At 38.2% G+C, this 11255-nt stretch overlaps 1 protein-coding gene across 1 annotated transcript; it reads right to left on the bottom strand.

The window, feature by feature from the left end:
* Positions 1–1082: 1082 nt before the first annotated feature.
* On the bottom strand, positions 1083–9625 carry ZCCHC9 (zinc finger CCHC-type containing 9). Its single transcript, XM_019965380.2, has 6 exons — positions 9525–9625; positions 7633–8039; positions 5538–5688; positions 5128–5220; positions 2933–3001; positions 1083–1673 (listed from the first exon to the last, which is right to left on the bottom strand). The coding sequence occupies exons 2-6, from the start codon at positions 8014–8016 to the stop codon at positions 1555–1557; spliced, it is 816 nt and encodes a 271-aa protein (XP_019820939.2). The 5' UTR covers positions 8017–8039; positions 9525–9625; the 3' UTR covers positions 1083–1554.
* Between the last annotated feature and the right edge of the window lie 1630 nt (positions 9626–11255).

The raw sequence follows: 11255 nt of genomic DNA, 5'->3' as shown, positions 1-11255 counted from the left end.
AACCTGCAATCTCTCAGGACATCAGAATTTCCATCTCTGGTGAGTTCCTTCAACAAAGCGTCCACACACTTTTCCAACCTTACACTGGGCACCTGAAATGTATTTCTAGTTTCACTGTAGATAGATCCTTAAAATGGAAACAAAGTAACCACAAGGAAAACAAAAACGGACATCCCTGCATTGAAGACTATATAAAAAGCATCGGACTTAGCTTGCAGCTGATGGGTTTTTTACTTTCCAGAGCCTTTTGCTCCAGATAGGATAGGTGAGATAAATCTGGGCATGTTCAGGCTGAAGGACTAGGACAGCACTATCCTTTTCCAGCTGCATGGCTTGTGCTATTCCTTTAAAATGACACTTCCTTAAGCTTTGGTATGCTGAGCCAAATTGGGTTATGTTTTCCTCTGTTGCTGAAAAAAAAAAAAAAAGAACAGCTCTTATTAAGATTAGAAATATTGAGATGTACAGACATTAAAACAGAAAAGTGTTCCTTATTTGGTAAATATTTTGCTTTTGAAAACATCAGTAACTAATCACAGCTGTTTCCTTTTGTTACAAATGCATCCAATCAGGTAAAATTCCAAATGAAACACACAATCCAACGAAGTCATTCCATTATACAGTACAATGGGAGCCTTAAGCCTTGTGAAATGTATGTATTAAGTATGCATGTATTCATCAAATCAAACAAAGAAGCTAATGGGTCTCTGATTAGTGTTCTAACTCTATTATGATGATGCCTGAATCTCACCCTGACTCATCTAAAACATGTGAACAAAATGCTATTAAGGTTGATAGACAGTCTGTTACACGCCATCATCATTCTGGTTAAATACCCCAAACTGAATTTTGGCTGGAATCTCTCTCTTGAAAACCAGGGGCAAAGAAAGAGCTGCTATTAAGCTGAGGTACTCTTCTATTTTAACCTCAATAATTTGTAAATCTTTATGCCAAAACTAAAACAAACATTAATCGAAATTAATCTCATTCAGGATTCATAAAAGATCATGTTTCCAAAGAGATTGTTACATGGACATTACCAAGGCTCATTCAATCCAAAATTAGGTATTCATAAAACTAGGTAAATAGCAAATGAATTTTTATTTACTATTTTAAAAATACATTTTGTGGCAATTATAAATAAATTTCTAACATAATGATAAATTGATACTTTGAACCAACAACAGGACCACAAATTCACTTCCAAATGCAAAGCAGTTACCCTATGTTTAGGGATAGTTCATATTAATGCATAATTTTGTTTTTAAGAAAAAAATGATTGTTACAATCAGGTATATAATCACTTAGTTACACCTAAGTTCTATAGGTCAAAAATATATTCTTTTAGAAAATCCATTTTAAACATCTTACACTTTTTTCAGTGATCTTCTCCAAACAATGGGAGACAATGGGAGAAGTGCCCCTTGATGGACACTGGTTTGATCACACCTAAATTATACTGATATCTATAATACAGGCCTCCAAGGGACAGTCTAGCTCCAACTTGTAAAGCAGGCCCAGTTCAGAATGTTGAACAAACAACAGTACTAATCATCAAAAATTAACAACTTTAGGTATCTTTGTTTTGGGTTTCTGTGGTTTAGGCACATCCAAAATTTCTTCATAGTCTGCACTCATTCCCTTTGCCCAGCGACCAACTGTGACCACTCGATCTGTAAAGACACAGAAACCTCAAAATGTAAGAAAGACAGTGATCAAATATACCCACCTAGATTGACTGGTACTGGTTTAGCAAAGGAACTAGTTTTGACATGAATAATCACAAAGAAGAATCCATCACTAAAGCAAAGTGAGCAATTCTGTAATTGATTATAACCCTTGATTTCAGAGTACACGGGCAATTTGTCATCCCAATTAGGGAAATGCAGCAACTGCTTTGCAATGCACAAGTTGATGAGAAAGCTCTTTCATTCTTTCCCAGAGTTCATCATTATAGAGTCAATGAATTCCAAGAGACCGTAAACAGCAAGACTTATGAAGCATCAGTTTTAAATGCACAAGATTCCACCTGTGAAATTATACAACATCTGCTTGTCAGTCTTGTCATTTGGGAAGTGGCAATCCTCCCAAGAAGGAGAATTCAAATTCCACTTCTCATTTCAATCTCACTGCCTACAATGTAGTAAAGACTATCTTCTTCTAGACAAGAGTCTAAACAAGAACTCTTGGTTTTCAAATTCAAATGCTAGGGGTAGGAAGTAAGAATGGGCAGACTTATTTGTTTAGTTCTATGACCATTTGATATAGAAAGAAATGTGCTTTTTCTCCAAGAAGCACTACTGGGCTATCCTACTGTCTTGCCTCCTTTCACACACAGATTGTCATCATTCTAATCTAGGCAAACTAATCTAACAATGGTCTCCACATCCCCCAATATCTGTCTTAGGTTTGTTGAACATTTATGAAGTTTTAGATGACCAACGGTAGTTATTTGTCAGGAAAAAAATATAAACTGGCCAGATACTATGTGGATTACACAATTTGAATATTTCTGGAAGTTTTTGCAACCAACTTGGAATCCTTCTGACTTCAGAACATACATGAGGATTCTCAATCATAACAATACTGCAACTTTTTCTATTCAATTTCTTAGTAAATTAATATTTTTAAATAACATAATTGGCTGTTATTATTAAACACATAAGTTAGCAAACACAAATATTTATGAATAAGATGCTTTATAAAATCAGGGTCCTCCGGGGCTTACTGATCATTTTTTTTCCCACCTGAGAACAGCTGCTAATGTTTACTTAGTACTGCTGATAAAGAAATGATGAAGTCATTACTGAAACAGGAAACCAGACAGTCTTAAAACCAGTTGTACCTCAGGGAGTTGTTAATAACAAAATTCAACAAAAACACAGAGGAATATTCAATCTCACCCCTTCTAAAGGAGGCCCAGAGATCTCACCTGAGTTCTGACTTTCGGGACAATCTTTCTTCATATGTTCCACAGAGCCACACAGTCTGCAGCCACCACCTATAAAAAAAACAAAGTCACTGAAAACCTCTGATACTTAAGTAGGGCATTTAATGTCTCTAAGCACTTTCATATTTTGTTTGGTCCTCATAACCTTGTTAGCTGCAAAGGTAGCTGAATAGGAACGACTTATTCCTATTAATAAGTCTATTCTCCATTCCTCTTAACCTCATAGAGCACTAAACTGTATCAACCCACCATTTCTTGTCCCTGACCTTCAAAGGAGATGTGGGAAAGTGAGAAATGACAAAAGGTACTTGTTCTCTAGAGTGTCCAGGAGCCATTGCATGGAAGCCTAGGTCTTAACCACAGTTAGAAAGGCATGGGCTCGTGAACTATGAAAAATTTGTGTGCAGATGCATTTTTTGAGGAGAATGCCCACAGTTTTTAATCAGATTCTTTAGTGATCAATGCCCCATCCCCCTAAAAAAGGATACAGACCACTGCCCTGCTATACAGGTCAGATGGGCGTGAGTAGTTACAAAAGGAATGAAATTAACTTTTATATCAGTGCCTTTATCTGCCAGGCATCCTAACTCTAGTAAAAATGCCTATTTGCCTACTTTAAGCAACATCCCAGGACTGTGAGTTACAATACAGTCCTAAAATGAGTTTTTCTAAAAGGAATCTTTCACTGAATAGTCAAACACTATTGCTTAATGGTCAAGCATTATCATGATCATGCTCATAATATCAAATGACTTCTCAAAAAATGACCCTAACAGGGTATAAACTTGGATTAACTCATACTTTTCTGTGACTTACTCCCCTTGCCACACTTTTTATATCTGGTCATTTTGGTTCGCCATACAAAGGCATTTTTGCTCACTAGCCATATTATATGGCCTGTTTATTAAGTTCAAAACTGAAAGACACTTTTGAGTATCTTTCAGGTCCAAGACTCTTTACTGCTGTAGATGCCACAGTGAAACAGAGGAGGCACTTTAATAATTACTCTAATCCTCATAACTCTTCAAGGTAAAATATCATAATTCATCAAATCTAAGACACCACTGATTATAAGATATATCATTCATTCCTTTCTGGGGAAAAAAAAAACTGCCTATTATGTAACACCCACCAATAGTAAGATACATTGAGTTCAGATATATTAAAATGTAAAAAAAAAAAACAAACATGCATCTTAGAATTAGTGAAATAAAATTTTCTCATCTCCATTTCACAGGTGAGGAAACTGAGATGAGAAAAGTTAAATACCTTGGCCAAAGTCCCACAGTTAGTGAGTGGTAGTGCTGAGACTATAACTAGTGTTAACTCCAAAGTTAAGCTTTTTCACTGGACTTCTGCAAGGGAATCCAGGATATGACACTAGAAGTGTCTAGAACCTAATGGTACCAGCATCACATTAATAAATGACTCACATTAACAGATGCCAACCTCCTCCTTAAAGCTTTAAATATCACAGACTTTATTGTGGGCACCTTAAGACATTAGCTGAGCCAAAGGTAAGAATGTTACATGGTCCATGCCAGACAATAAACTAAGGAAAACATTAAGAAAAAAAAAAAATCCAGAATGGTGAGTACCAACCCTTCTACCCAAAATATTACACTATACTGAGATTAAATTCACCACACTATTTTTTAAATCTTATATTAGTTTAAGAAATAATCTTTTTGCTTGTTAGGTTTAAAAGTAGATATTTATAACATATTCTCACAAATGATACTGAAGTACATATAGTTTGAAATATAGAGGTCAGCTTTTTCTGATTTGACATATCAACTTAAATTACACCAAGTCTAGTACATAGACTGTGTGCTCAGTTGCTCAGTTGTGTCCGACTCTTTGAGACCCCATGGACTGTAGCCTGCCAGCTCCTCTGTTCATGGGGATTCTCCAGGCAAGAATACTGGAGTGGGTTGTAATTTCCTTCTCCAGGGGATCTTCCCAGCCCAAGCATCAAACCCCGTTTCCCACATCTCCTTTACTGCAGGTGGATTCTTTACCTCTAAGCCACCATAGGATAATGCTTGATAAAAATAATGAAATTCTAGAGATTTTGCCACTTATTCAGGAATTTAAAAACTGTTTAAATGTAAATTAAATCACAACTGCATGATAACTCACCACCATTTTCAACATACAAGAGTAACAGTACTCACCATCAGCATAGAGTCCTTTGGGATTATCAGGACAAGATCTGGACAGATGCCCCATTTCCCCACAAACAAAACATTTTGCAAAAGGAAATTCACCTGTAATGATCAACAGTTCCTGTTTAGTTATATACATGTATGGATGTGCGTGTATATATATCAACATAGATAGATACAGATACCTATCTGTATCTATCTATATATATATAGTGTAATTCATATTACTTTAAAACACTCTGAGAAGAAAACATATTTGTTGTTACGTAATTTAAAGTTTAATCACATTTGATTTCAAACTATTAAGTAACACACTCATAACAAACCCTGTCAGCAATGAAAAAACCAGTTGGTTACTTACTGGCCACTTTGGTCATTAACCAAATAAAAAAACTGATAGGAAAAAAACAACAACATACCAAGAGCTGGGTCTACTTTAGCCTTGCACTTGGTTATTTCGTGCTCTGTGGATCCACACCTGTAACATATTCCAGTGCCCATTTCTTGATTCTCAAGGGCAGCAGGGCAATCTGCAATCCCATGGCCAGGCTGTCTACAATGGAAACATACCTGAGAAAACAAAAAGTGAGTTTCCACACTGCAACACAACACTGGCTTTATTAATTCTAGTCATCAAAAAAACCATCCCATTTTAAAGCTGTCTAGTTCTGTTTTTTGAACTCTCCGTATTTCATCTGTAGAAAAAAGTGTTTCACATTCTCCTAAACTGTAAGAAACGTCATTTTCAAAGGGTTTCATTGCTTTTGAAAACCCTCTATTCATAAATCTATCAGTCTAGGAGACAAAGTTATAAATCTTTGCAGGAGGTAATTGCTTAAAAGAATTAAGCAAATATGGACTCATTACATTTCATTTCATTAATGGGGATGTCTGTATCTTAAACTGAGTTTTCTGGAGGAGACCCAGGCAATAAGCATAAAAATTATCACTCAAAATTAATACCTTCACTTTTTAAAGTTCACGTCATAGAATGAATTTGGGTCAAGTGATTCCATTTAAGTTGTGATTCAAATCATAAGATATATTTCACACCAAAAATTATACTTTATAATTTTTATATCTTTTACATGTTCCTTAATATTTATAAACAGAGGTTTCATCTTAAAATATATGCACATTTTAAAGGTATTATTCTAAGGTGAATTATTTGGCTCCAGCATAACATTGAACAATGATTTTGATGCTTTAAATAATACCTAGCAATTTGGAGGATTTTTTTGCTGCAATAAATAAAATTATCAGTCATAATCGAAGATGGTAGATATTTAAGACATTTTATTTAAACTGGAAAAAGTTTTTGGATAAAACAGTTCATCATTTTTTAATTAACAATTAAGAACTGATGCTTAGTCTGAGATACTAAGAAAAGTAAGAAAATGAATTGAAAGGTCTCAACAAGCCTTATAGTATTAAAGCCTATGCTTTATTATAAAGAATTCCTTTTTTGTTTTGAAAAACAATGTCTTTCCCCTTAATTAAAAACATAAATATTCCCTTAAAGTCATGATACTAAACTTTTTCAAAAAGTATGCAATTAATCACACTGCCTATGTCAAAGAAATTATCTTTAAATTAAAAAAAAAAATTTATTTATTTATTTGGTTGCGCTGGGTCTTAACTGCAGCTGTTGAGATCTTCGATCTTCCTTGCAGCCTGCAGAATCTTTAGTTGGGTGGGGCACGTGGGATGCAATTCCCTGACCACGGATCAAACCTTGAACCTGGGGCCCCCTGCAATGACGCACAGAGTCTTAACCACTGGACACCAGAAAAGTCCTAAAATTATCTTAAAATTATCTTCATGTTAAATTAACTTGACTTTAAAATATTTTAAAATAACTGCACAATTTAAACAAGACTATCTTGATCCAAATAGAAATGATTCTCTTTTCTATCCCAATTTATTCATAAGGAATATTTTATCAGTATTAGCTTAAAAAAGAATCTTACAAAAGACTCTCCAAATATGATACTGCATAAAAATAACCCTGCAAATAGAAACCACATTTATGGAAGCTGCAACATTTCAAGTCTACATTGTTGCAAACAATGCTCTACATTTAGTAAGTCTATTAAAAAATAAAAATGTAAAATAGCAACAAGTGTTGATTCTCATATATTACCCTGCTAGAAGAATCTCTTGCTAGAGAAGGGAAAGAATTATACCAGTATTTCATTTCCTGGGTTTGAAACACCTTAAAATCTAGGTGTTGGGAATGCAGAAATTAAAATATATATATATATGCACACTCATGTTTTCTACCCAAAATATGGAGATAATGCCATCTTTGTGTATTGTGATAATTCATCAGTACATCAAGTATGTAGCATATAAGAGCATATAAACAGAAATCCTAGAGTTACTGCTAGCCCTCACAAAGATGCCATCTAAGACTAGCATACAGCCACAATCACACTCTGCTAAAATATGTATATGAGCATATGAGTAAGTTTCCCACCATACAACATGATGTGAGAGAAGTGATAATCTTACCATTGCATTTTTCTTTGCTGCTTGTCTTTTTAATCGTCTTCCTTCCCGGCGACTGTCTTTCTTTAAAGCAACTTCAATTTCTTCCCTTACTTTCTGACTGTCTGTTGCTATCACCTCACCATTGTGAAGCATCTGTGAGTTTTGTCTTAAATATTCCATGAATCCATTCACATCTTCATTTAAATACTCCTTTTTCTTTTTATTCTTTCTGTGTTTTGCTTGGGGGGCATCATTTTTAAGGGACAGCCTATTGGCTTCAAGTTGTTTACTCTTTGGAAGATTTTGGCTTTGTCCCTCAGAGGACCCCTTCTTCAAGTCCTCCCATGATGTTGCAGGAAAGGGTTGTTTGTTCTGTGTGGTAGTGACTCGTGCCCACCTGGTCATAGCTTCATTAGAGGTGTATCAATCTTTAAGACAAGCATAGTCATCATTTCAAAGAAAAAAATGAAACTAAAGATATATGCTATATCACTATATCAATGATACCCATATGTTGAGTGTTAATTATTAGAAGACTTTTTAACTTAAAAACTTAGAGATCTATATATTTAATTCTATAACATGCTGCATAGACAGACCTGCAATGTAAATCTAGCCCTTGCCAGAGAAGATACCACTCCAGTTAAAAAGAAAAAAAAAGCATTAAAAAAAAAAAAAAAAAACACACACAGATATAAATACTTGCTTCAATGGAAAACAACTCAGCAAAAAACCAAATTACTTCCAAAATGAAATCACATGGTAATAGTAAATTAAGTTACTTTTCCCAAATTTTGCAGTTTTCTTAGTTTATTTGCCTATCTCCAAGTCCCAGGTCTACTTTCTTCCAATCTTTTTGCACCATCTGCCATTTCATCACAAATAATTTGTACAGCAAATTAGTAAGTATACACAAATCTTGTCCTTAAGCATGAAGTTGTCATTACAACTCCTTCCGGAAGATTGATAAGCAAAACATACTCGTTTACAGTCACATGATAATACCGAGTCTACCTCGTTTTTTAAATTTTATTTTTAATTAGAGGATAATTACTTTACAATGTTGTGATGGTTTTTGCCATATATCAAAATGAATGGGCCATAGGTACACATATGTCCCTTCCCTCTTGAACCCCCTTTTCACCCCCTCTCTCCCCTCTAGGTTGTCACAGAGTACCGGCTTTGGGTTCCCTGCTTCATACAGCAAGCTTTCACTGGTTTACTTTACATACGGTAAAGTATATGTTTAAATGCTATTCTCTCAAATCATCCCACCTTCTTCTTCCCCTACTGTGTCCAAAAGTCTGTTTCTTGTCTCTACTGTTTCTTGTCTATACTCTGATTACTCCTGTAATCAGAGTATAATCTACTTCCAATTTAAGTGACTTAGCAGCAGCAGCAACCCAGCTGTTTCACATCGTTTCCGACTATTAGCACGCTCCCTTCTAGGGCAGCATCCCCTGCACTAACCAGTGTTAAAACCTCAGCTTTGGCCACAACATCCTTTCAACACAAACGGTGGGGAGGAGCCAATAAACAGGCGTGGGACTCTGCACGCCACTTTACACCACGCGCGCACACTCGTCGCCGCAGATTCTGTGGCTGTCACGGTGGGGAATGGGGCCGTTCAAGGGGAGATGGATGATCCTTCTCCTGAGAACAAGGAACTGGGGGAGCTCTGAGTATCCAGTCGGTCGCGTCCATTCCGCCCGACCGGCCCCAGTGAGGCTGGACGCTCCGGCCCAAGCGGCTACTCAACTACAGCTGAAACGGATCCCCGCGCTCCCCTGGGCCCGCCGCGAAGCGCGGTGCTTCAGCTTCACCTGGCGCTGGGGGCCCTCGCTGCCAGTTCCTGCGCCCTCCCGCCGGGCCCCAGGGAACGGGCCTTACTCCCCCAACGCGCAGCTTCTTACCAGGAAAGGATCCTCCAGAGCAGCGGAGTTAGCAGGCCAGAAAAAACCCGTCCCCCTGCGGCGGAGACGGCGACACCAGGGACCGGAAGCACGTCGTCCCTGCAGTGCGTCACTTCCGGCGAGCAATTGGCTTACTAGCAGTCGTGTCCCTGTCCGGCGCTGCGGTGCACCTCAGCTCTGGGAAAGGTGGCTAATTAGTAAATGTGGAGGGCGCAGTGTTTGAAGGGCACGCGCTGGGCGCGGGGGACGCGAAGATGAAGAGTGTACGATCTGTGCTGTGCAGAACGCAAGGCATAATGGGGGGAGACGAATGAGAGGATCCTTGGCGATGGGAAAGGCCCAAAAGGCTTCCCTAAGAAATGGTCTTTGTACTGGACCTCATCGTAAAATTAGGCAAACATTTCTTGGAATTGGTAGCGGGAGGGACTTACATTTTCATTTGTTGCTGTTATTCAGTCGCTTAGTCGTGTCTGACTCTGCTACCCTGTGTACTACAGCAGGCCAGGCGTCCCTGTCCTTCGCTATCTCCGGGAGTTTGCTCAAACTCATGACCATTGAGTAGGTGATGCCATCCAACCATCTCATCCTCTGTCGTCCCTTTCTCCTCCTGCCTTCAATCTTTCCCAGCATCAGGGTCTTTTCCAGTGAGTCAGCTCCTGGCATCAGGTGGCCAAAGTATTGAAGCTTCAGCTTTAGCACTAGTCCTTCCAGTGAATATTCAGGGTTGATTCCCTTTAACTAAGATTTAGGATTCAGTGGTTAGAGCTCCTTGCAGTCCAAGGGACTCTCAAGAGGCTTCTCCAACACCACAGTTCAAAAGCATCAGTTCTTCAGTGCTCAGCCTTTTTTATTGTCCAGTTCTCACAGTACATGACTACTGGAAAAATCATAGCTTTGATTATACAGATCTTTGTAGGCAAAGTATTGTCTCTGCCTGTTAATATGCTGTCTAGGTTTGTCATAACTTTTCTTCCAAGGAGCAAATGTCTTGTCATTTCATGGCTTCAGTCACCATCTGCAGTCATTTTGGAGCCCAAGAAAATAAAATCTATCACTGTTTCCATTGTTTCTCCATCAATTTGCCATGAAGTGATGGGACCAGATGCTGTGATCTTTGTTTTTTGAAAGTTGTATTTTAAACCAGCTTTTTCACTCTCCTGCTTCACCATCAAGAGGCTCTTTACTCTCTGCTTTCTGCCATAAGAGTGGTATCATCTCCATATCTGAGGTTATTAATATTTCTCCTGGCAATCTTGATTCCAGCTTGTGCTTCATCTAGCCGGGTATCTTGGATGAGGTACTCTGAATATAAATTAAATAAGCAGGGTGATAGAGAAGTACGTGACCTTTGGCATGTCTGGCCTCTCCCACACCTTGAGTATTCCCAACCTCCAGGAGTGGGCCCTTGGCAGCCATGTTTATATCGTGTGACTAACTCCTCACAGCTGATTGGGCCAGGACCAGGCACCTGTGATCGAAAGTGGTCCAATCTGAGACTTGTGCCTGAAATCAGGACATGCAGTCGCAGGACATTACATTTTCCTAAGCAGCAGTAAAGTAAAACTATTAGCACGGTGGGAATGGATCACTGTAATGAAAATATGAAAAGGACGCTTGGGGCCCTATCAGGTGGAGGTGGCTCAGAGTAAGGAAGCTTCCTGCAGTGCAGGAGACGTGGGTTCCATCCCTGGTTTGGGAAGATCCCCTGGAGAAGGGGATGGCTACCCACTC

Source organism: Bos indicus, chromosome 7 (genome assembly GCF_029378745.1).
Source record: "Bos indicus isolate NIAB-ARS_2022 breed Sahiwal x Tharparkar chromosome 7, NIAB-ARS_B.indTharparkar_mat_pri_1.0, whole genome shotgun sequence".
Taxonomy (NCBI): domain Eukaryota; kingdom Metazoa; phylum Chordata; class Mammalia; order Artiodactyla; family Bovidae; genus Bos; species Bos indicus.
The sequence above is the reverse complement of the archived record's forward strand: the minus strand, read 5'-3'. Positions and strand labels throughout refer to the sequence as shown.